Here is a 26,283-nt window from a genome sequence, read left to right on the forward strand (position 1 = left end):
AGACGGTACTGGTTAGGCAGATGCTATCAAACGACACAAAGAATCTAAGGGTAGTGCATGCCATAGAGGAAAAATGCACTGGGTGCATGTCTCACTTTTACTCCCTGTGCATTACGGATGGCTTTTGCAAACTGCGGCTGTTCTTTATCACTAAGAGCAAATTTGCTTCAAAAATGCAAAAGGCCTTCTGGTTTGACAAGTGCTTCACAAGAAAGTGTGAATGACACTCAATCTTTTCACTGAGTGGCTCTGAGCATGGGGTGCCAAACTGGAACAACAAAAATTCACAACGGCAATAAAAATTGGCCAGAACTGTGCCGCTATTTAATAACACCGCATGCCACATCCTCTCTTTGTGGAAAGATCATCACAGCAACAGTGTGCAAGGCTCGTGACTGTGCAATTCTCAGACCCACATTCTGTGCTGGACCAGGTAAACGTACATGTGAGTGGGAATGGATGTGGATGTTCATCAAGCTGAACACCTCTTTTCAATCCAACAGTGTCTGTATAGTGTCGGTAATCACCAATGCAGTGGTCGGAGGGCAAGGGCTGAGAACAAGAGAAATTAAGACACTGGAGCACTGAGCAGCATGCAAGAGGATTCAGCTGGACTTGGCCACGTAGGGTGGACAAGAAGCAAGGGCAACTGGTTCCAACGAGAAATCTGTTCTGCAACTGAAATCTGACGGTTGACTCATTGCCGACATATCACGATCACTCGTTCAAACGGCGCATTGTAATGGACGAGCAGCCAGGCACGTATTCTTAGTATGTGTGTACTAGCAATTTCTAGCGCAAGCACATATTCATACATGCTGGTTTGCTTCTATCTTGTGTCCATTTCCACCTTATCCTGGATAAGAATGTGCAACAAGCACTTCGACGCGCAGAGCAGACTGCAGTCTTGTGTCCGGACAACGTGGGCTTTTAGGGTTAGCATTGTGATCAGTATATCGCAAACCACTTCTACTACAGACCGCTGTGCAAGCGACTTGCGAAATTCATGTGCAAAAAAAAAAAAGAAACAATGGCATCTTGTGTATTTGACACAGCTTTGAAAAAACAAGTCAGTAATGAGTAAATTCCTGCTTTTTGTGATCACGGAAAACTGTTCGAAATGTGTGGAATTTTTAAATAAGCTTCAGATAGGGACATCTTGTACTTCAAATTATTGATATATGGAAATATGTTGCAATTGCAATCCTGGTTTATTGAACAGTCATCTTCACCCAAAAAGATCATGCACTCGTGACGCCAGCAGCAGAAAGGATGTTTCACATCTGCCGCCAGGGTTTGTGAGTGGTGGCACTAACACTCCCAAGGATAGTTCTAGCAGTAAAACATAAATACCCAAGAATGTGGATTTAAAAACGGCACCGCGGTAGCTCAATCGGTTAGAGTGTCGCATGCGTAATGCAAAGACATGGGATCGTTCCCCACCTGCGGCAAGTTGTTTTCCACTTTCATTGCCATAATTTATCAGTTCTTTAATTCAATTGGTAAGTAGACGTAATTTCCCCTATGTTGTCTTTGGTGTCTTTTTTTTGTTGGCTTCTCATAATATTATTAATGAAAATCGGGCCCTTTGGCTAACCCCCTGCCTCCTCGTTCATTACATAATGAGGGTCATGTATCTGGCAACATTGATGCCTTCAAATAGCATGTGTGAGTTTGTTGACCAGTTGCCTTCACCCAAAAAGATCACACACTCGTGACGCCTGCAGCAGAAAGGATGTTCCACATCCGCCGCCAAGGTTTCTGAGTGGTGGCACTGGCTAACACTTCCAAGGTTAGTTCTAGTAGTAAAACATAAATACCCAAGAAAAGTAGATGGGAAAATGTTGCCGCAGTAGCTCACATGGTTAGAGCATCGCACGCGTAATGCGAAGATGTGGGATCGTTCCCCACCTGCAGCAAGTTGTTTTTCATCTACTTTCATTGCCATTAAATGATCATTTCTTTAATTCAGTTAATAAGTAGAAGTAATTGCCCCTATGTTCTTGGTGTCTTGTTTGCCCCCTTTCTCCTCGTTCAATCCCCTTCGAGTGTGATATATCCAAGATCGACTGTGTTGAATAGCACAGTACACAGCCTTGCTTTGCCTTATCACTGGTTGCTGATGTAACAGGGGTGACGGGATGTAACCTCGCTATGTTCGGCGGCATTGGCATAATGCCAGTGCCAGGCACACTCGTAAAGTTGCCAACCGCCTCCAGTGCAACACTGCAATGTCAGCTGTGTAAAAATAGAGAGGTAATGTGCTGAAAGACATGCAACATTGAAAGGAGCTGCTGAATTTGCTGATAAAATCATACATGCGTGAAACGTGCTTAACATTCACTCTCTGGCATCACGTGTGAACCTGTTGAAATGATGGCTTCTCACTACTGGTGTCCTTTTCAGATGCAAGAATGCGGACATCCACCTAAGGACCTGGTCGAAATTGTGAGTGCTACCTTTTCCTGGTTGTGGTGGTATCTTGAGATGAGCCTCAAAGGAGAACACATAATATCTACAGTTTTCTGCAGAGTCAATATCCATGAAGTGAGTCATATCAAATGACTAGCCAGTTCGTACAATGTTAAAGTTATGTTTAGTAGAGGACCGATGATGGGGGCGGTGTTGGGAGGTTCCACATGATTCAGCTTGGCTCATTCAGAAACAAAGGATGCGTCCATCGTTTTATGCACACTACAGAGTCTCTCTTATTTACCGCTCTACCCGCCGTGGTTGCTCAGTGGCTATGGTGTTAGGCTGCTGAGCACGAGGTCGCGGGATCGAATCCCGGCCACGGCGGCCGCATTTCGATGGGGGCGAAATGCGAAAACACCCGTGTACTTAGATTTAGGTGCACGTAAAAGAACCCCAGGTGGTCGAAATTTCCGGAGTCCTCCACTACGACGTGCCTCATAATCAGAAAGTGGTTTTGGCACGTAAAACCCCATAATTTTGTTTATTTACCGCTCTGTTGCATTTGCTGATTGCATCCATGCTTGCAAATTTCCTTATTTTGCTTATCTCATCTCCTAGTCACCTTCCATTCCTTCCCTTGGCATCCACTTTGTTACCTTCATCGACCATCGATTATCTCCTCTGTTCTGCACGACCTTAAAAAGAATTGCAAGCCTTAGAGGAGTAAATATAGTATGTGGTTTAATCTTGGACAACTGAAATTTTTAAGGGAGGGCAAGGGCCTGAAATCGTAATTTTTGTCGAATTGCAATGTTGAAACACAGTTTCTAATTTTGGGGGGGTTTTGGATATCTAAACATATAAAAAAAGCTCCTCACCGTGTTTGGTTATCTGCTCAAGAAAGGAATTGCTTTTTTTTTTTTTTTTTTACATGGCAGTTACACACATTTCCTTTCAGAAGTGCCTACAAATGCCGTTTTTAAGATGTGGCCGTACAACGGGAGAGAACCGTGACACGGAGTCAATTCACTCATTAGAAAGATTTGGTGCTTTCTAGTGGTGAAAGACGTTCTGTTGGGGCTATTGAAAAACACGAAAAAAACAAAACAGAGGTACATTTTTGGCCACAGCAAGGCCACATTAATTGCAAAGCCTGTAGAAAAAGACGACTAAACGGGACAGGCGGGCACTGCAAAGAGAAGTTGGAGCAATAAGTAGCTTTTTGTCTGGTTTCTTCACGTCTCATTAGTTTTATACAAAGCCAATGCTGAAGGTAAGATTTGTGGCAGTGAAATTCTCAACATTCCATTTTTCCCGCCCGCGGGGTTTTGGGGCCTGGCCCTGTTTTCGTTATCGTCAGCACTACTCGTCTTCATTTGCTCTGGATTTCTTGCGCTAGTTCTCATCAGTAAGTGACCAGCACTTTGATGAAATGTGCCTGCCATGAACTCTTCTACGCAGAAAAACTTTGAGATTCAAAAAATCACTACAAAATAGGAGCAAATGCTGCTGCGCAGTGTTGAGTCAAAAGAGATGATGCACAACAGACACTTGTATCTCGGGGTTGGAATTATTCTCGGTGAGCTTTGTGTCATCCTGTGCACCCATGGCAGTGGTTTTCCCCAATACCAGTCTCCCAAATTACATTCGTCCGACTGTCGGAGAAATCTATCCCCGGCCCATGGCCTGACACTGCAACTTCAATGCGTGCAACTAAAGTGTTGTTGAAGTTCCTGCAGGACACCAAGCTAGACGAGCGGCTCTAGCAAGGCAACTGTCTCGTATACATAAGCACTCACCACTTCTCTTATCATCATCACCCATCCCAGTACTTTCACTCCCCTTCCCTTTTCCCCAGTGCAGAGTAGCAGACTATAGTCGGATACAACTTCAGAAAAAAGGGGGCGTTTACTCCTCCGAGGCGGAGGCACACGAGCGTCCACCAATGGGAGCGCACTCTGGACTAACATCATGAGCCGGATGGCCGGTGACTCTGCCGATGGAGAAGATGGCCGCCCGCGCTTCGAACTGGGCGAGGTCACGTCAGCTGTGTGCTTCAGCCCCTCATCAGAGTGAATTCCAGAACTGTTTGTGATGATCTATCACGCCGGAAATATTGCTGCGAGCTTACGATGCAGCATTTGCGCCGCGTGCGTTTATTCTGAGCCGTGATCTGGCGAAGGAATGTTGCAGCAAGAATCGCTGGCGCTGCGCTAAGCTTTGCCTGAAAACAGAATCCCGCGGCGACCGCTACGAACACACATCCTGCGTGTTTGTTCCATGTTGTTTTATTTCACTCCCAAGTGAAGTTACGAGAGAAGTTTTCCAAAGACTGGTGCCTACTGTTAGCGGCGGGTGTTTTTGTGTACTGTGTCGCTGCGTTTCTCGTCGGGCGGGGTGAAGTGATGGAGCAAAACCATTCTCAAGAGAAATCAGAAAGGTGTGCGCGCATGAAACAAACCTACAAGTGTCTCAACAGAAAATATTTGCAGAAGAAGCCTTCAACGCAAACATTTGTCGCCGTCAACTTAGTGTGAACAATCATTGTCAGCAGTGTGATAGCCGAGCATCTAGCAACGGTGTTCGAGCGTTGTGTAGCACCATCGATTGAGTGCTGTCCACCAGTGCTCACTGCATGCGCAAGCTGTTAAGTGCGTGCTGTGAAATTGTGAAAACACAAAACCAAAAAATATAAATTTTATGCTATTTAAAACCAAGAGTACTTATTTAAAACGATGAATGAAGCATTTTTGTACCTTCCTGCCTCAACCGTATTCTCGCCCCAGGTTTGTAATGGTTGCGATAAATGCATTGTTCTATATAAGTACTTTTTCAATAGCATCTGATTCATTTTAAGCTTTGAAAGGTAGTAGTAGACGCGCCGTGTACATGTGAACAAGCGCAAAAGCCTTGCAGAGCTGCTCTTTCTACTTTTGTCACTTGCAATGAAGCTAAAGAGCAGACAACGGGCAGCATTGTAGAAGGCACGGGGTTATTTTTCTTTCGGGTTATCTTTCGGGAGCCATGGCACCCATGGCTCCCGCTTCAGCATGAGTTCTTGTGATGGCTACGTTCTTACTCGCATTGATCGCCAGTGACTATTGTAATGAGCTTTTGCTTTCTCTAAACTCACCCGAGAGGTTAGTTGTGAGCGCATAGCCCATCCCATTTTCTGAAATCGTTCGGCGATTCGGGCTCCCGTAGGCCTAACGAGACACATCCGCATAGCAACAGCAAGATGTTTGCTCATGGATTGTCTTGGCTTGGATACGCTTGGCACAAGGCACCAGATGGTGCCCTGTTTTATAACGTCTTCTTTACGTCTGCATTTCTGTAGGGTGAACTGAAAGACTTGAAAGGATGCGCGCTGTGATGTCCCGCAAAGGTGCTTACGTTTAACCTAAGTAAGGCGACAAATGCTGTTCTATAACTGTCTATCATTTTTTGTTAGTGTTTGAGGATGACATTATTAAAAAGAACAGTGATGTTTCTAATTCGGGTAGAAGTATTGGCATGGCTTCAGGGGTAGTACAGGAAGCATGATTTTTCTATGTTCAAGGTGAATTTTGCAGGGCGTGCCCAGCCGGACATAACACCACCTGTTGTCGGTGTATGTCTGTGTAGACATACCAGGTGGCAAGGGGAGATTTAGATGTTTATTAATAACAATAATATTCCAACCTAGACGACTTATTGGTGAGCCCATAGGACTACTAGTAAATGATAGTTTGGTGTTTGAGGAAATATTTTTTTAAATGGTGGCAAAGTTTTTTAGAGTACTTATGAGATCTGAAAAACTGTTCCACTGCAGGATGCAAAAGGTTGCCGAAGACACCTTTGAAGTCAAGAGACGAGTGAATCAAGTAGCTTTTTTTTCTTTATTTTTGCTGAGTGTTTTATGGAGCACGTGTAAGGTGAGGTGCACACTCTTCCCATGTGTGAAAACAAATTGTTTAGGATGAACCAAATTATCAGAGTGCAGGAAATATCTACGAAAATTGAAAAGCCATTAAAGAATTTCGCCAGAAATAGAATTCATTAGTCTAGGCCAGAACACGTGTCAGAATGGGTGTTACCCAAGGTTGTTCGAGCTCCTCAATGGTGAAAGGCATGTTGTTAGTTGGTGGTCAGCCATTAATTGCTGGCACCGAGTGTGAAAATCATCATCAGTGAATCTGGAGAAGTTTGTGTGGTTAACAGCTTAGTGGAATGTAAAACACTTGTTCTGAAACCACCATCTGGAAGTGGAATGATGGAAGTTGTTTCATGGTGTGCTTTTTCCAAATCAGATTTGGAATGGGAGGCCAAATATATTTTGCCGTCTAAACATTGTGCAAAGCCACTTGGAAGTCAATGTTTTAGTGCTGAAGAGGGCTATGAATTTCATTTGGCAGCCAGGTTCCAAACCAAGGTACTGTTCATAACGCTGCTACGCTTACCTAGTTTTAATGCACAACTTGCTGTAGTCAATTAAATGCAGGAGGAATGCCTTGGTTTGGTTTGGCCTTTGCACCTGCACAAGTTGCATATGTCCTGCAAGATTATATATATATATGTTTAGCTTGCTTGTTTATACTTCACATTTGTAATGTTTATACATCATTCCCGTTTAAATTCATTCACAAACTAAAGGACAGGAAGAGAAAGGTCTGAAATTCATTTTAAAAAAAGTGAGCTCCCGAAAACACTTGCCAAATTTCGCCACCCTTGTTAGAACTTATGCACTACGCAGTGAAATTCTTGGGCCATCACTTAATAGTGTACAAAGACAAGAAGATTTTGAATGGCAATATTTAATCTTTGGGGTCACGTTTGCAATGATTTGGCATGAATCAAAATGCAAAATGTGCCATATTTCAGTGACCAGGAATAGGCCTGCTTACTGCATAATTTTTGTCTTGGGATGTTGCCAAACAGGAGCACCTAATGAGCACACTGCTATGCCAATCACAAATGGAAAGACCAGTGTTATCTACCCACTTTAAAAGAGTTCAATGTTGGACTAGTTGGTATTTTGAAATGAGGGCCATCTTGAAATGTTGTGCAACTAGTGGAAACAGTGCGCCTGTGTTCTTGTTATTTTTTATTTAGGAAACACTGCATTCATTAAAAACCAGGCAGGAGGGGAAGGGGACAGATAATAAATTATACACACATCAAAAGCAATAATTAATTATACAAGAATATGCAATGGGCAATCAATAAAAAAGATTAAGGGGAATAGACAGTAAAATAACGAAAGCCAATGTCTACACACACACACAAAAATATATATATATATGCATACATATATATATATTCACATATGTATACATGCATGTACAAATCACTTCGATTATACAGCCACATCCAATAATTACACTCTGAACAATTATCCCTGCAGATTATACAAAAAGAAGTAAAATATCTTGAAAGGAGCACAGTAAATAGTGCAAGTAGTGCACAAAAGCTCGGGCTCACTCAATGTTCAAACCGAGCAAAGCTTTGTCAATGTCATCAGCACAAACGGCATCTGATGGCAAATTGTTCCACTGAACAATTGTTCGAGGAAAAAAAAGAATATTTGAATATGTTTGTCCGAGCAGTGTATGGGAGCAGGTTATGCACATGACGATGCCTGGATGCGCGTCGTAAGAACGGCTGTATGTAGGTCTGTGCAGGTATCTTAACCGTCCTATTATAAACGGAACGCAAAAATTTAAGGCACGCGATTGTGTGGCGATTTTCAAGCACAGGGATGTTATTTTCCTTCACTAACTTGATTGGAGAATCTGTTGATAGAAATTTTGAAAAAAAAATAAAACATACAGGGCGTCTCTGAATCATCTCAATCTTTTTTTGTCTTTTTTGTTGAAAGGGTCCCAAACCACCGATGCATATTCTAGATTTGGTAAAATGTACGTTTCATGTGCGAGCATTTTCAATTCGAGAGGTGTTATTTTCAACTTGCGTCTCGGAAAACCAAGTTTTCGCGAAGCTGATGTGCAGACGTTTGTCATATGCATGGACCATGAAAGCATGTTAGTAATGAGGTATCTATATTAATTTACTTCATGTACTGTGTTCTCTGAACACGGTAAGTAAACGCGAATGGTTGTTTTTCCTTCATCACGCGTAGTAGGACCGTTTTATCAGGGTTTAATACCATTGACGACCGGGTGCACCATGCACTAACTTTTGTTAGGGTGAAATCCAAGTCAACCTGATCTTGTTGACAAAGTTACTTTCTTATATAGAACACAGTCGTCACGAAACAATCTGATATTAATATTAGAATCAACCATATCTACTAAGTCGTTGATATATATTAGGAAAAGAATCAGCCCTAGTACACTTCGTTGTGGAACCCCAGAAGATACTGGTAATATGTTAGAAGCGTGTCCCCTTACACCAACGAACTGTGCACGATTTGAAAGATAAGCATCTATCCAATTTATGATGAAAGATAGAAGATCAGGGTTTTGAAGCTTCAGGAGAAGTTTTACATGCGAAATATGATCAAATGCCTTGCTAATGTCCAAAAAAAGTAAATCTATCTGACCTGACGAATCAAGCGTCAATGCGATATCGTGGACTGTTGCTATGAGCTGCATGCAGGTTGTTAACTGTTTTCGAAAGCCATGTTGAGCTGAAGACAACAGGTTATTACTTTCAAGGAAATCAGTAATAAAATGAGCAGTAATGTGTCTGGGTACCTTGCAGCATGCTGACGTCAGAGAAATTGGGTGGTAATTTTCTTTCAGCAGGTGATCTCCTTTCTTGTGCACAGCTAACAACTCTGGCGAGTGCCAATCATCTGGTAAGGTCGCCGTTTTGATTGATTCACAGAAAATAGTAGTTCAGATATGCGATATTGGTTATGCATGTAGACGCAGGAAAGAGTTCAGAATTCCGTCAGGGCCCCCGGAAGATTTTGCTTCTACGTCCAGTAACAGAGAAAACACTCTCAAAGGTTATGAAATCTGGATCTAGCGAGGATGGAACAAGATCAGGATTTGTATCATCCTTTGAAGAAAACACAGAATGAAAGTAGTCGTTCATTACATTTAAAAGTTCTGTTAGGTCTGTAACTGTTATGTTGTTGTGTTTTAATTTTTCTAAATGAGAAGCTTCATTTCCCAGATAGCACCAAAATTTTTCCGGATTACTCTTTCAGTAACTTGGCAAGCTTTATAAAAAATGTTTATTTCGAGATGCAGATAGTGCGCAAGAAAGTTCAAGTTGTTGAATGAGGTCGGGGTTTCTGCTCAATCTCTTTTGGGCTCTCTTTATAGCCTTCGTTTAAATTGTAGAATGTAGCAGGTAATACAAGGGTTTGTTCGCCTCATTTTAATAAGGCGATCAGGAACAAAGGCATCTAAACAGTGCTGTAGAGTGCTCTTAAAAGAAAGCCACAAAGAAACGACGTCAGTTTGGGGTAGCTGCCACAATACATCAAGAATGGTCAAGTAATATTATGCAACAAAAAACGACACGGACGTAAAAGAAGACACACCAAGTCCGTGTCGTTTTTTGTTGTGCAATATTACTTGAGTAATATATTATTATGCAACAAAAAACGACACGGACGTAAAAGAAGACACACCAAGTCCGTGTCGTTTTTTGTTGTGCAATATTACTTGAGTAATGGATTACCAACTTGCCCAGAATGCTGCTCTCATCAAGAATGGATTCGTCACCAGCTTTTGTCGTATCCTTCACCGTTTTTGAAACTCGTTTTGGATGTTGCGTACAATGAACAAATATACAAGTGACTAGTATCAACTTGTGGTTTGGTACACCCTCTTTAACAGCCACGTCGCACAAAGAAATATCTCTGCTGAGAAATACAAGATCCAATATCGAGCCATGATTGGCAATTACCCACGTGTTCTCAATTACAACTTGCTCTAAGTTGCAGGAAAGCATAATGTCAACGAGAGAACTATCAATAAGATGTGAAGCAAGCTTTTTCAACCACTTGATGGAAGGTACGTTAGTCACCAGCCATTATGACGTGACGACACTTTAATGACGACATGTAATCATAGAGTAGTGGTAGGAACTCTGGAGGGGAAGATGGTGGCCGATAGACAGCGCACAAGACAGACATATGGCCCCAACAGTTGAAGTTGAAATTTATTTCCATCATCACAATGTGGGAATGCTCGAGCAAAAAGTGAAAATCAATTCACTTGAGAAGCACCCGAGCCCCCAATATACAAGGCATACAGAAAGGGTGACAATTAACAAGGCATTTTAACTGTTTACCATTGCAGGTCAACTTCTAGTGTTATACAATGTAATATAATACGAACAGCTTGACAGTAATTATAAATACATAAAAATAGTAACGGCAGTGGAAAAAGAGTTCGGACATCATGGAATGAAGAACTCTCGTATGTTATGTATGCTGCACATTTCCACATGAATGTTCTGGAAAATTAGTCTGTTCAACAGAACTGCAAGTGCATGACGTAACATTTGCCGCCCATGCTCAGTACGACAAAATGGCACGTGCCAATATTCTTTACTACGGAATGGATATACAATGGTGTTTGTTTTCAGCGATGATATGCTAAGTTTACTTTTCAAAAGGCTTTCGTGGTCATTTATCTGAGCGAGTAAGCCGACGACAAAACTATCTTTGAGTACCATCACCACCTCTAAACCTCGACTGGTGCGATCGCGTCGAAAGATTTGATATGAAAGGTGGGTTACATTCGCATCACTGATGTCACCATGTAGCCACGTTTCAGAAACTACGGTTGTGTGGGGATCGTATTTAAAAAGAAGTTGTTGAAGCTATTCAGTCTTATTAATAAGCCGTAGGCATTAAAACTTCGCAGTCTCAGTTCCCTTAAATTACTATGCGTGTCCAGTCAGTGACTATCACGTGGTTTATGAGCTGCTCGGAAAAGGACGCGCTGATTACTAGTGTCATCCCGTATGTAGAGACTGTATTAATGCTTAGTTTTTCATTAACAAGGAAAACATGTTTCGCTTGAGATTTATCGGCCTGAGCAGATTCCCATAGAAGGTGCCTTTACGTAGGGTATACAGGCTGTAATCATTTTGCAAATATATGTTGGTGCCTTTGAGCTTTCTACCCTTGCGCATGATCGCTTCTTTTTCTAGGAAACCTTGGAAGTAAATGATGACTGGCCTGTTGCCTGACTTTTGCCCAAGACAGTGAATTCTTGCAACAGAACGGATAGTTTGGTTTAGCTTCTGTGAAAAAAGCTCATCTACGATTGCATGCTGCAGCGATTTTTCATTTTCTCCTTGTTGTTCTTTAATGCCATAAATAATGACATTGCATCATCGGCTGTGATCCTCGAGATCTGCCAGCTTACTGTTTTGTTGTTCAGTTACTTGCTTTAAGCTTTGTACTTCAGTCTGAAGTGGTTCAATTTCAGTTATTTTTTTTTTTTTATAGATTTCTACCCGCACTTGGTTAACTTCTATCCATTTTGTATTTAAGGATGACACAGTTTTCTCTGTAGTTGAAAGACGTTTTCGAATGTCTGCTAGTTCTGACAAGATTGTGGCTTGTCCAGCTTGAAGTGATGCAAACATTTCCTCAACAGAGGGACCTGGGTTTAGTTAGATATCACCGCAAACAAGCAGTTTACAGACACAAAGACACTCATACGCTACTAATAGACACGTCTGTGGGCACAACACAACTAAGGTCTTCACTCTTAAATGATGAAAAGCTAACCTGTGTTATGAACAGGAAACGTTCGGTGAGCGGCACGATGCCTCTGACCTCGCTGTGCCCACTGGTGAAGAAGTGTTGCTGCAGGTCTTTTTGAGCCAGAATCGATGATGTCGTGCCTTGCTTCTGTTCACGTGATGACACCACTAGCGCAGTGAGACCACAGCACAGTTCCCAGTCGGATGCCAACGAGGTACAGGGTAATAAGACAGGATCAGATTCGGTATCACCCATGCAGTAGTTTTGACACATGCTTGCGGGACATGATCCAATGGCGGGGGCAGCCAGCAGCACTTGTGTTATGAACAGGAAATGTTTGGTGAGCGACATGATGCCTCCGGCCTCGCCATACCCATTCATCTTCCTTTCTGTTGTGCCATCCCGTTGTGTGCTATTTCAAGATGGTTGTCTACACACCTTCATATTTCTTCACTTGACACCTGATATGGTTGTTTGCTCTAGAATAAAGAACACAAAGAATATCTTGCAGGTATCCAAGACTAGTGATGCTTTCTTATTTAGCCATGACCAGGAAGAAGCTTGACTGAGGTTTCTTCCATTTGCAGGGCCCTGACATTGGCCTGGATGGGCATGCCCCAGGAATGCCCGAGCAGTGTGCAGTCATGTGACTGAGCTTGTTCATCAGAGGTCCTGGCTGCCTGTATTTTGTGCAATATTCATTGCAACGCAAGCATCAGTATTTTTGGAGACAGTGCATTCCTCTGCAGCCACTTTGGATGCAGTACTAGCTTTTCTGCATATTCTTCGTGGTGCAGAGTGCTCCAGCTGGTAGTTATATAAGTATGTTCACAAATTTTAAATGCCACTACCACTAGTGATCACTTGCTTGTGACACCTGCAGTCAGTGACTGTGTTTTATTTCATTCCCATTGCTGCAATGATTAGTGTACATTCAAAGGGAATAAATTTTGTATATGTTGTCTGCGAATACTTTAAGCACTGGAGGGGTACCTGAAAGTACCTCTTCAGCGAGCGTACCTGCATAAGGACAGCAGCAATGGTTGGAACTTGTATTTTGTCTCATTTCATGTGTTGCTCATGCTGGTTGGCTGTTTTCCAGCTCATGTAAGATATGCTTAGAACACAAACTGTGCTGCTTCACTTTGAACTGCGTGAGAAAAAAAAAATGATGGCATCCACCCAGTTGCAGAGATGACAGCTTGCATGTTCTAGCATGGTTTGAGGTCATAGGCATATCTACCAGGAAGGGGGGGGGCGCACCCCCATTCACCATCAGAAGTAGGGGGGCAAAGTGTGCCATTTGATCTACCACTTTCGAAAGCGGTGACTGTCAGCTGCACACGGGAAAATCCAACAAAACATCCACGGAGGCCAAGTTGTCTTCCAGAATAAGATCCCCGAAAGTGTGCTCTATTACAGCGTATTTCCTGCTTTGTCAGCGAGGATTGCCTTTCTGGCCTTGCATATGGGCCTCAGCCGGCCGCACTAAGAATATGGTTATTGGCGGTGCAAGACGTATGCACAATGCACCTTGCACTTCTGCATTGCTAAGGAGGCCTGTCATCAGGTGGTCTAAGACAGGTTTTGACTTCCGTTAATTGCATCATCCTGTGTTTGTTGGACGTATAACCTAACGATCTATGAAAACATAAAATCTGCTTTGTATTTTATAATTTAACAATCTGTAATCAGTGTTGCCATTTAAGCTATTTTGCCGCTAGGTTTAGCGACTTTCTTGCCTGTTTAGCAACAAACTTCTATTTAGCGACCAGTGACTTTTTTGGCGACGAATAAACAATGGGCAACATTTTAGTGACTTACAAGCTAAAAAAAAAAATAAAATTATGGGGTTTTACGTGCCAAAACCACTTTCTCATTATGAGGCACGCCGTAGTGGAAGACTCCGGAAATTTCGACCACCTGGGGTTCATTAACGTGCACCTAAATCTAAGTACACGGGTGTTTTTGCATTTCGCCCCCATCGAAATGTGGCCGCCATGGCCGGGATTTGATGCCGCGACCTCATGCTCGGCAGCCTAACACCATAGCCACTGAGCAACCATGGTGGGTGACTTATAAGCTAGTAAAGTCGATTGAAAAGTGACCTTTCTAAAACGGAGCTCATTATTCAAAAGCTACATGTCGGCAGCCGAAAATCGCTGTGTGACGCATAGGCTCCATGACCATGATGAAGCAATGGTTTGCTTCACATTGGCAGTCTTCACATTGTAATTGTGCTTCATAGCACAGTGGTTAATCACAGTCTTCATATTGTGTTGACAGAAGTGTTTTCTTATTCTCTACAAAACAATTTGAGTGGCTTGAAACGCTGCCAGTTCTCAAGCATCACTAAATGCACTTGCTTGTAGTACATTCGCAAGCGTATTGTCTCCCAAAATCAATTGGAATAAATTTTATGTTCAGATCGACTATAGAGAGGCGTAGGTCTCGGAGCGCTTGAGCTTGTTCACGCGAATCTGAACAAATCGCTTCCGTTTCTAACGGCTTTCCAACCAATTAATACTTTACGGTGGCTTTTACGTATATCAAGGGCAGAAGCATAGTACTTGACCTGCATAAAGCTCGGGTAATTGTGATTGCCTTGTTAACAGCATGTGGTGAAGGATTTAGTTCTCTAGTTCTCTTATCACGAATGTTGGGGAACAAGAAATATTTTGGGACAATGTAGACAAAATGCCTTTTCATGCTAGAAAATCGTGGTTATTTGTCTTCCTTTGAATCATGCTCTTTTGCAATCTTTCAATCTGAAAGTAAACAAAGAATCTAAATTGTTATCTTCTGTCTTGTAAATATATAATTACGATATCAACACGGGGTTACTAAAGGTTTTTGTTCTTCTACTCGGCTAACTAAAACAGATCATGATTTTGCTGTAGAAATTAATAATGGAAGCAAACTGACACAATTTTTTATGGAATTTCAACAAGGCACTTGACGAAGTTTCCCACAAACAGGTCCCCAAAAACACAATTGATAACCTGGTTGTCAGCCTACCTAAGAAACTGGCAGCAGTATGTTGTTTACAAAGGCCACTCTTCGGAATGACTATCAGTAGACTCTGGCATCCCACAGGAAGCCATTCTCGGGCTGCTTTTATTTCTCATATTTATTGAAGACAGAATAACAGATATTTCAGTTAAAATGAAGTTGTACACTGACGATTGTGTCGTTGCTTAGAGATCAAAAGCCCTTCTAACTCAGAAGAGTTAAATCAGGACTCCTGGAAAATTATTGAATGATGTCAATTCTTCCAAATGGAAACCAATTTTGAAAATATTTCTATGACTATTACTCTGAAACGAAAACCTTAGAAATTTAGTTTTGGTGCAAATAACCTTCTTCTTGATAAAATAACTTGCTTTAAATATTTACGACATTGGATTAATAACACCCTTCATTGGTCAAAGCACATTGACTATTCTACAGCAAACCCAAACTAAAAATTGTTCTTCAAAGAATTGTAAAACTATCAACCCCTGCTCTTGGGTTGCTAATCTATAAAACTGGTTTCTCACCAATAGTAGAGCATGCTTCTTTAATGTGCGACTCTTTGACTAAAAATGATATTGACAAAACAAAGAAAATGCAAGAAAAAAATTATCTCCGTTTTACATTTAACAGGTTGGGACACTGTTCAATAGCAGCTCTTTTTGCCAAGGCTAATTTATCTGCCTTGTCCCAGAGGAAGCTCTGTTCCCATATTAATTTCTACTGGCTAATTTATGGGCCCTACAACACTGATACATCAAAAGTTATCTCTCTGTTATGCAGATATGCCACCATACAAAGGCATAATTTAACCATTGCTGTCTTTCGCAAATGTGTTCATTGCTTCAAGTGCTCCTTCTTTCCGAGATTTGTTAACAATTGGGACAGTTTAACTGATGAAAGTTCTTCAACCAAGTGTTGACTCTTTTGTTTTGGAACTAGTATGCTGAGATTGGTGTTCTTTCTTTTCTATGCTGTGATTTATGTCTATATTTCACATCTGCCAGCTTTTATGATTTTATTGTGAAAGGCTCAATTTTGAGACCTTGGTTACGATTGTCGTATTGATGCCAATAATTGTGCAACTTCTCATTTGCGTCCTAAGTAAGGTCGAACTGATCTCGACAGGATGCAAATATATAGTCATCGAGCGATGTTTCGGAGCCTTACTTTTTGGACCCACTAGATTATTCGGGCCTACCAGTGGCAGCACCGCCACTAATATGGCAAGTGACACTTTGGCCGCTATTCCATGGATATTTCACGAATAAACATGAAGAACATTTCCGTTTCTGATGCAAATCATGTTTGTTGCCAACTTTTCGATGCATTTTTGAAGCTTCCCTTGAGGTAATCTTAAATATAAACTCTGTCTTGACTAATGAAACGACTACTAGTATACTTCACAAAATTTTAGTATTTCATGGCTTTGGCAGTAATACCTTTTGCATTTTAAGCTTGGAATATTTGGTATTTTGTAATTAGTCTTGTTTCATAATCCACTCTGCCGAAATTCCCATTGGGGATTGCAGTATGAATAACTAAATAAATATCCATAAAGGCCATGTATACTCTGTTGGTATAAGCACTGTTCATCAGTCACCTGCATGGGCATTACACAAACCTGGAACGTCTAGATAACTGATTTACTTCATGTTACCTTATACTATATAGTGTTCTAAAATTAAAAATTCCATGAAATTCACTAAAGCTTAGTAAGAATGTTAGCAACTTTTTTGTCTCACTTCAGCGACACGCTTCAAAAAGTTTTTTCAACACTCAATTTTAATGGTTCATTATGTGAGACCGATAATCGGGTCTGTCAGTGACAAAGATAGGTCTCACTGAGGCATTTTTCAGCATCAGTGAGTTCTATAGGCTTTCCTATAGGAGGCTTGCCTCCCCAATCGAAAAATAGTTGATACGCCACTGGTGGTGGTGGTGAACTCTTTATTTTTCCCAAGAAAAGGGGGCCAGTCCAAGGACCGGTTGCGCTGGCTTAGAGGAAGTCGGCGGGCATCCTTTGGGATGCTGCGGCCCCCACGGCACGCTAGATGAGACGGCGTTGATCTCCTGGCTCGAAGGCACATAGGAGGTACTCCCACAACTCTGGAGTGTTTGTGGTTGCATTGTAATGCGTACATGTCCACGTCTTGTGTATGAGAGTGGCCAGAGATGAGCAGTGCTTGTACCTAGGCGCTATCTGTTGTTAAAAGGTTCTACTGTACAAGAGGGGGTGCAGGAAGCTGCCTGTTTGTGGTTTGCGCCATTGGACTGCCTCGTGTGTTGTTAGATCGCGGTGTGTGGGAGAATATATGCATCTTCCAAGTTGGTAGTACTGGAAGATGTCCATGTAAGTGGTGAGTACAAAATCGGGCGAGATCATCATGTCAGGGGAAGCGGGGAGGTGGGTCCTACACTCGGCTCGGCAGATAAGATCTCTGGCAGTTGTATGGACCTGGGCATTTCCGCTGAGCAACTCGTGGGCTGGAGCCCAAAAGAGTAAGCGGGGGATGGAAGAGGGGGGAGTAGAAAATAGAATGTGTGATGCCTGTTGAGAGTCGCTAATGATGACTGGTATTAGGATCATTTAGTGCCAGCGCATGGCAACCTCCTCTGCTGCGGTGACTGTTTCTGCGTTGCGAATGCTGCAGGCTGTGTACCAGCTACGGTGTGGGGTGAGTGCTACCGCCACCATCGCTGGCTTCGAGGGGTGGTAAGAGGCATCCGTATATGTGACATCCGGAAGTCCACTGAAGCATTTCTTGAGTTGATGTGCAGGGTTGGCCCATCTCTTGTTGTAGTGTTCCGGATGCATCCATTTGGGAATGGGAGGGATGCAGAGATATTGAGGATATTCCAGTGTAAGGTCAATATCATTGGGGGCCGCACTGGTTGCTGAGATCCCAACTTGCTGCAGTTCCGCTCGGCCAGCGTGCGTGAGTAAGAGCCGCTCGTATTGGACGGTGAGGGTAGCTTCGATCAGTTCGCTCACAATGTTGGGGGTGCCGAGAGCCATAAGCTTGTGAGTAGCTGTAGACATTGGAAGCACCGGGGCCATCTTATATGCTTTATGAAGCGACACCTCTAGTCACTCACTTTCGGAGCGGGTGAGACGTAGGTAAAGTGCAGAGTAGGTGATGCGGGAGCAGATGAAGGCTTGAACAGAGTCCTTCCATTTTTTTTCTGGTCACCAAACTGCCGCCTCAGTTTCATATAGAGCCAGCGCCCGCCGCTAGAGGCGCAACCGTGCATGAGAGGGCATGCGAACGCAGCTACCGCAGTGGTTGTGTGTGGGGCAGCCTCGGTATTCTAGCTTTCTCAACTTCCTCAACCGTTGCTTTAGTTCCACGTAACTATTTTTAACATTGAATGTGCCTAAATTACTGCATCAGCGCGTCTTCTGCCATGATATGAGCGCCCGGGACGAAAAAAAAACCGCTCATAACATGGAGCTTGCGGCGGTCTCAGTCCAAAAAAAAAAAAAAGAAATCGGGTTTTAAGAGCCAGAACCGCGATACGATTATGAGGCACGCCGTAGTGAAGGACGCAGGATTAATTTTGAACACCTGGGACCCTTTAAAATGCACCTAAATTTAAATAAACTTGTGTTTTTCATTTCGCCCCCGTCGTAATGCATCTACTGTGCCGGGCAGTCTCGGTCCAGATTTCATCATCGCCGTTCGCCTCAACACTTCGGTGGGCTCCACTTTTTTAATATTCGCCTGAAATTAAACAACGCGCATTCGCAACAAAGCGCCAGTAGTCCCACTTATCACCAGATGCAAACATATGGGCTGTTGCACCCCCGCTTACACGCAAGTAAGCGCCAACTCTCCGTTGCGCATAGCGCCAGATTGTTCGCCGAGCACAGCTGTTCGCTTTCTCTTAAAGTGTGGCAGAGAAGGACTCTGACTGTGGGCAGTATCTTATAAGGAGATCAAAAGTATGAAATTGTTACTGCAAAGGGCTGCTGCCATAGAATACTTAATGACAATGAAAAGGAAATTGAGCTGCTCCGTGCGCTTAAGATGTTTCTGCAAATCGATGCCATTTCCGAATGAGATTTAGGTAGGATTAATGCAAGACAAACTTCGCTACTAAATGTCTTCGGTGCGGCTTTTAGCAACGGATTAAGGCGAACGTGAAGTGTTAGGACCTGCACAGTTGAAACTAGCTGTATTGTAATTAAGCAATTGCCTTAGCAAGCAGTCGTTTAGAAGCGTCAGTAAGCCTAGCACTTATTCACGCTGCTCGTGGTTTCGACGCAGAAACGACGAGACTAGGTATTTTGGTTCTTAATGCGCAACTATTTACAATATGTTAATATGCTGCAATCACTGGTCCTGATATTCTTATCATGGTCAAAAAATGAAAAAAGAGAACTTTATAATTCTATTCAGGAAATAAATAAAACGTGTTGGTGCAAAAACAACATACAAGCACGATCATTTATTTATCATGTAACATAGCAGGGAAGAAGTTTGGGCGTGTTGGTGGGATACATTCAGACTAGGATACAAAAAAAAATTGCGCTATGTATCCTAGTCTGCATGTAACATAAGCGGAGCGAAGTGCAGACAGCACAGAGGCGTCCGGTCACGAATGGTCCACCATTCACAATGCAAGAAGTTTGTTAAAAGCATGACACTGACATAATAAGCATAAAGAAATAACATCAAACGTGAGAGATGTGCATTGGGGGGCAGGAAACAAACACCAGCAAACGAATGACAATAAATACAGAATACACAATCGATTTTTTCTATAAACAAGAAAGTGTAAAGCGTAAGCATTTTATAACACATGGCAAAACAACTCTCAAACGAACACAAGTAGCCACATCACAAATACAGCAATTTTTTTTAAATAGCTTGTTAGAGATACCGCCATTCTACTTCTTCAGCTGTTACTTGCAACACGTGTTCGGCAACGTTGTCCCACCCCACCACATAAACAGCCCAGCACTCGAAAAATAGCGCAGCACATGCACAGAACGCACCCGATCACTCAGCTCGCCTCGCACTGCGCATACCTCGGTGCTTGTTGGAGACTCACTTGAATAGGTGACCGATCTATACCATTGACTGGTCAATGCATTGGAGCGACATATTGTTACTGCCGTTTTCCTGTAGGTGTAGGCCCAGAATCCTAATGGGATCTGTACATCTCGGGAAGTACCTTTGGTGGGCATCGTCTGGGGATGGGATGATGATATACTCTGACTTAGTCGCCGAGCAGTTGAGGCCAACTGTATCGAGATCGTCTCCGACCCGATGGCGGTCTGTAGAGTCTCATCGTTGTGGCCGTTGCCGTGTGTGATCCAAAGAGTGAGGTCGTCAGCATAAAGGCTGTGGTGTAGGTGGGGGATGTCAGCCAGAAGCTTGGGCAGGCCCTGCAGTGCAACATCGAAAAGCAGCGGCAAGCGCACGGAGCATTGTGGCGTGTTGCAGTTGCTAGGAGAGATGGTGGAGGGGTGTCCCGTGCCAGCGCCGAGTTGTATTTTGCGGTTGGTGAAGAAGTCTCGGACATGCGCATACGTGCGGTGTCCGACGCCGAGAGTCTGGAGTTGAAGAATCGCTTCATGGAGGATGTTGTCGAAGGCCTTGGCAACATCGAGGCCGACGATGACACGTGTCTAGTGTATGACGCATGATGACCTGGTGATGGAGGAGAAGATGGGAAGAAGCATTCACCAATGTCTGGGGCTGCTAAGTGAGCGCGGAAGCCGAACATCGTGTCTGGTAGGTAGTGGTTGTCTTCGAGGTAGCGAACGTACGAGTCTGGTCTCGATAACGTGTTCCATTAACTTCCCAACGCAGGATGTAACAGAGATGGGACAGAGGTTGACTAAGGTGGGTGGTTTTCCCGGCTTAGGTATCAAGACTAGCTTGGCACACTTCCATTCCTGCGGGATGGTACCACTGGCCTAACGCTCTTGAAGGTAGCCAGTGAGGGCGTGAATAGAGGCGTCATCTAGATTCCTAAGCATCGTGTTAGAAATGCGGCTGGTGCCGGCCGCCAAGTTGGCGTTGAGGCGTTGTAATCATAACTCAGTTGAATGATTATCCCAAGATCACTCTTGTCACGGTAATTTACTTGGCTAAGCTACAGATCATGTCAGGTTAGTATTGAATCTCGGGACAGTTTCTGGTAGTCATTGGCTCGCCTTCTTCAATGGCAGTGACATTACGTGACAAACCTAAGTGCCCAGGTTTGGAGAGGCATGTCTCTGTACTTGCCGCAATATTAGTTGTGTGAATCTGTTGCTCTTTGTTTAGCTACTCTACCATAAAGCAGATATAGTCAGCATCGAGAGACTATACAGCCAACGACCGATTTTCTGGACGCACGATAATTAGGGTACCTTTGCAGCTTGCAGCACCGCCACATACCCTGTAGAGTCAATGTATAAGAACTGGTGCACGAATATTCGAATTTTCGAATAGTAGCTTTACATATTACGCTATTCGATATTCGATTTGAGAGCAGCTGTAATATTCGTGCTTTTAGAAGTGTTGGCAAAGTCATGGTAGCAAGTTTGTTTAATTTCTAATGCAGTCAGCGACCCATTTTCCGGACACCCGATTTTTCGGACATGCCCGATACTTCGGACGCCTTCGTGGCACTGCCATGGTACCCCATAGATACTCACATGAAAATGAGCTGTGAATTTCCAGCTGGAAATGCTCTTCCCAGCCAGGTTTCCAACTGGAATTAGCTCTCCAGCTGGAAATTTTCCAGAGCCAGCTGGATATAGCTTGAAATGGCACTTTCCTGCTGGAAACGGAGCCCATCTGAGCTGGTCTTCCAGCTGGAAACAGTAATTCCAACTGGAAGTTTTTCAGCTCCAGCTGGAAACAGTTGGATAGAGCATTTCCCAGCTGGAAGTAGAATCTACCGGCTGGAAAGTGGCAGGCATGTAATAGCGGGAGCTTCCCACTTGCACTAAGACGTCTTTTATATCTGCCACATGCCCATATTTAGTCATAGGCGGTGTTTGTATCAAAGCAAAGAACTTTTACTCTTGCAGCTGCAAAAAATTATATTTTTCTTCATTTGTTTTGTGACAGAAATCGTAATTGCATGATCTGCGTGGAAACTCTCATAACTCGGGGTACCTTCGATCGCGATCGGGCCCGATCGGGATAGATTATAGTCGAAAGTGGCCTGCGCCCATTGGTTGCCAAAAAAAACTAATGGCCAGGAAAAACCGCCACTTTTATTGAATCTTATTTGTGGTAGACAAAAGCGACGCCCTCCTGATCGAAAAGGTAATAGTAGTAGTAGTAGTAGTAGTAGTAGTAGTAGTAGTAGTAGTAGTAGTAGTAGTAGTAGTAGAAAACTTTATTTGTTATTTGGTAATGAAGTCTCCGAGGGTGGAGCCTTCAGTCCAGAGCCCCATTTGCTGCTGCTGTCCTGCTGGCCCGGTCAATCGGACATCGCTGGTCATCCAAGGCTGTGCTCGAAAGAGCGTCTTCCCACTGGGATCGGGAGGCGTTGGGCATTGCAGGGAGGCCGGGTGGTTTGGAGCACTCCCACGTAGAACGGTAGAGGTCTGGGTGTCCTCCACAGAAAATGTTCCTATGGGTTGGTAGCGCAACCTGGACGAAGGACGAGAGGAAGTACACAATACGAGCGCAGACTAACAACTAACAACAACCCTTCGTCCGGGTTGCGCTACCCACCCACAGGAATATGTTCAATCACCAACTCGCCCAGCTTGCCGTCTTAACTCCACAGAAACGACATTTGTTGGGATACTGGGTAGGGTAAAAAGTGTGGCGGAGAGCAAGGTTGGGGAACGTATTGATTTGGAGGTGGTGCCAAGCGGCTGCATCTGCACGGTTTAGTTTCACGTGTGGTGGAGGGAACGTTCTACGGGATAGTCTGTAGTATATGCGTGTGTGTAAATGGTATGTTTTCCACCTTGTCTGGCCTTCCACCGGTGCCCGGAGGGTGATGCCTCAAGCTGTCACATGAACACGCTCATTGCCAAGGAGAGACGCATGTCCAGGTGACCACACTAGGTGAACTAGTTGGCTATGTTGGTTCTTAAAAAAATTATGGGGTTTTACGTGCCAAAACCACTTTCTGATTATCAGGCACGCCGTAGTGGAGGACTCCGGAAATTTCGACCACCTGGGGTTCTTTAACGTGCACCTAAATCTAAGTACACGGGTTTTTTCGCATTTCGCCCCCATCGAAATGCGGCCGCCGTGGCCGGGATTCGATCCCGCGACTTCGTGCTCAGCAGCCCAACACCATAGCCACTGAGCAACCACGGCGGGTGTATGTTGGTTCTTATGTAGCAATTCATAAGCCATCAGGGAAATACTGCCTTGTGCATAGTTTTAACATGCTTGCTGGGAATCTGTAAGAATATATGTTATCTGGGGGTTGAGCTCTGATGGCGAGAGCCATTACACATTCTTCCGCTTCCGTGCAGTTGACGGTCTGTATTGTGGCTCATAATACTGTTTCGCCCCCTCCAGTCAGCCACCGCTACCACTGTAGCTGCAATGTCAAGTCAAGTCAAGTTTATTTACAACATGTACACTGCAATTTCAATGCGTGCAACAAAAGTATTGTTGGAGTTTCTGCAGGACACCAAGCTCGACGAGCGGCTCTAGCGAGGCAACTGTCTCATGTACATAAGCACTCACCACTTCTCTTATCATCATCATCCATCTCAATACTTTCACTCCCCTTCCCTCTTCCCCAGTGCAGAGTAGCAGACTAGAGCGCACTAGCTCAGGTCGACCTCTCTGTCTTTCCTATCAATAAATTCTATTCATTCATTGTACAAAGTACAGTGTTGAAGGCCACCCTGGCAAGAAAGCTGTAAACATACAGCTCACATATATCCACATATATCATATATATCATATATATATATATATATATATATATATATATATATATATATATATATATATATATATATATATATATATATAAACATATATCCACTTCCCTGGGCATGAATAGATCTTCATACATGCATAATCATTACGAGCGCATTGAAATTCGGGTGAATAACATTAGCGCCAGGGGAATATGTACTGTTACACTTTAAAAAATGAACATTATTAAAAGCAATAATAAAAAGGAAGTTAAGAAACAGTAAAGAATGTGCACGTGCAACTTACAAGGAATGAAAAGAATATCATGTGTGGGGGTAGCACGTGGCGAATATCTGTCCGGGTAGCACGCGGCGTCTATACAGAAGTTTAGAAGAACTTTTTGTTGGGCGAGTTGGTACATATTAGCGAATATTGTTTAACTGCGCTAACAAACGGACCACAGAGACAGCATGGGTCAAGGACGGGCGCAGACTTGCAACTAATGTTTATTCCACAAAGACGACATATAATGCACCCCCGACATACACCACTGCGCATGCGCGAATATATATATATATATATATATATATATATATATATATATATTAATGAAAGATAGAAAACCTTGTATATGCAATACGCGACCTACCTACGCTCGTCAATAAACCTCATCTCACTGTTGTGTAAATAAGTTGAGGTGGCACTGACACAGTCTTGTCCCTTCTTTCTAATATGGTGCGCCTCGAGTAGCTCTCTGGCTCGGCTATCTCGGCAGCGGCACAAAATCTTTACTTCCTTCATGATCGGCTTGCACGTGCACGCCAAGCAGTGGACAGGCGAGTGCCCATTCGTTTTATTTCTAATTCACAATTCATGCTCACGCAAGTGCACATTCACGCACCTTCGTGTTTGGCCTATGTAAACTTTGCCACATGAAAGAGGTATCTGATAAACTACTCCAACACTGCGATCTACATGGAAAATGGTGTGTTTTGTTCCGCACCCTTGGATCCTATCTTTACTTCTTCCTATGCGCGAGCATAGCCCAGCGAGCTTGCCGGGAGCCGAGAACGCTATCTCAACTCCATACCGTTTCACAACCTTTTATAAGTTGTAGGAAGTCTTGTGAACATAAGGCACAACTTGACGTTTCTTATTCTTGCGCTCCCTTGCGTCTTCAGTTAAATTGCTTTCCGTCTTTATCTTCTTAAGCACTGCCTCCACTACTGCTGAAATGTCTGATTGCGGGAAACCTGCTTCTTCCAACCTTACAATCTGCCTGTCAAAGCTTTTCTGTATTTTGTGTGTGCAGGACTTTCTTACGGCTGATATGATACACTGGGTGGCTATTGCCCGCTTTACCGTTTTCGAATGAGCCGTATCGTAGGGCAACAATTTCTTTTGGGATCTTGGGTTATATTTCCAGCACTCATAATCGTCCCAGAAACTTATAGCGCTGTCTAAAAACTGAATATTGCTATCCTTTGTTAGTTCATGGGTGAAAGTTAAACCTTTGCCAAGGCGCTGAAAGATGTGTAGTACACCTGCGATGGCGTCGTCATGCGTGGAACTGTCTTGCATATTTAAATGTACAAGAAAGTCGTCAACATAACGAAACACGGTAACAACCTGGTCACGATCGATCCCTTCGTTTACCGCCCTGTCAAATTCCGATAAGTAAACATTGCACAAGATAGGAGCAACGCGAGAGCCTATGCATATACCTTGTTTCTGCACGTAAAAGTCTTCTTTAAACTGGATGAATGTATAGTTGAGGTAAAACTCAAGCAACGTTAAAAACCTATCAACAGTCAACCCGGCAGAATTCTGAAAAGACATTTTGCCATTACTTACAATACATTTCTAAACAGCCTGAAACAATGCAGCGTGAGGGATAGAATAAAACAAATCTTCTATGTAAATGGAAAAAGCATGGCCAATATCGTCATTCGACTCTATAAACCTAGTAACAGCTTCCGAGTTTTTTGTTTCGAACGGCTCGTCCACTTTCAGGTGCGATAAACATTTCTGCAAAAACTTGCTTGCTTCGTTCTGCCGAATTCCTCTTTCACTCACGATAGACCGGAAAGGGATATCCTCTTTGTGCGTCTCGGCCGTAAAAAACACGGTCAAGCCATCACCTTTGCTTTTGTTGACTGAGGTATAGCCAGCTTGTGCAGTTCCATCTCCTTGCACATAGAAAGGGCCTTCGCCTTTGCGGTTTTCACTGGCACAAGCTTGAAGTTCTTTTTCACAGCAGCCGTCGCCTTCTCGTAGAAAAACCCTGACGGCATTACCACAAACCCTCCTTCTTTATCCTGTTGTAGCAGT

General features: G+C 43.4%; 1 protein-coding gene and 1 pseudogene across 6 annotated transcripts in view; one reads left to right on the forward strand and one right to left on the reverse strand.

The window, feature by feature from the left end:
• Pex19 (peroxisomal biogenesis factor 19) overlaps nucleotides 1–26,283 on the forward strand; it is a 94,264-nt gene that overhangs the window by 45,810 nt on the left and 22,171 nt on the right. For 2 of the 6 annotated variants that reach the window (XM_075691572.1, XM_075691574.1), the window contains 2 exons: nucleotides 2,407–2,448; nucleotides 12,682–13,058. In XM_075691572.1, the coding sequence (XP_075547687.1) occupies nucleotides 2,407–2,448; nucleotides 12,682–12,744 (105 nt within the window). In that variant the 3' untranslated portion in view covers nucleotides 12,745–13,058. Of the gene's footprint in view, nucleotides 1–2,406; nucleotides 2,449–6,226; nucleotides 6,330–9,158; nucleotides 9,215–12,681; nucleotides 13,059–26,283 lie in introns of those variants that run through there. The other 4 variants (XR_012828382.1, XR_012828383.1, XR_012828381.1 and 1 more) reach the window with 4 other exon arrangements.
• Nucleotides 17,106–20,912, reverse strand: LOC142582175 (uncharacterized; annotated as a pseudogene).

This window comes from Dermacentor variabilis, chromosome 5, assembly GCF_050947875.1.
Source record: "Dermacentor variabilis isolate Ectoservices chromosome 5, ASM5094787v1, whole genome shotgun sequence".
Taxonomy (NCBI): Eukaryota; Metazoa; Arthropoda; class Arachnida; order Ixodida; family Ixodidae; genus Dermacentor; species Dermacentor variabilis.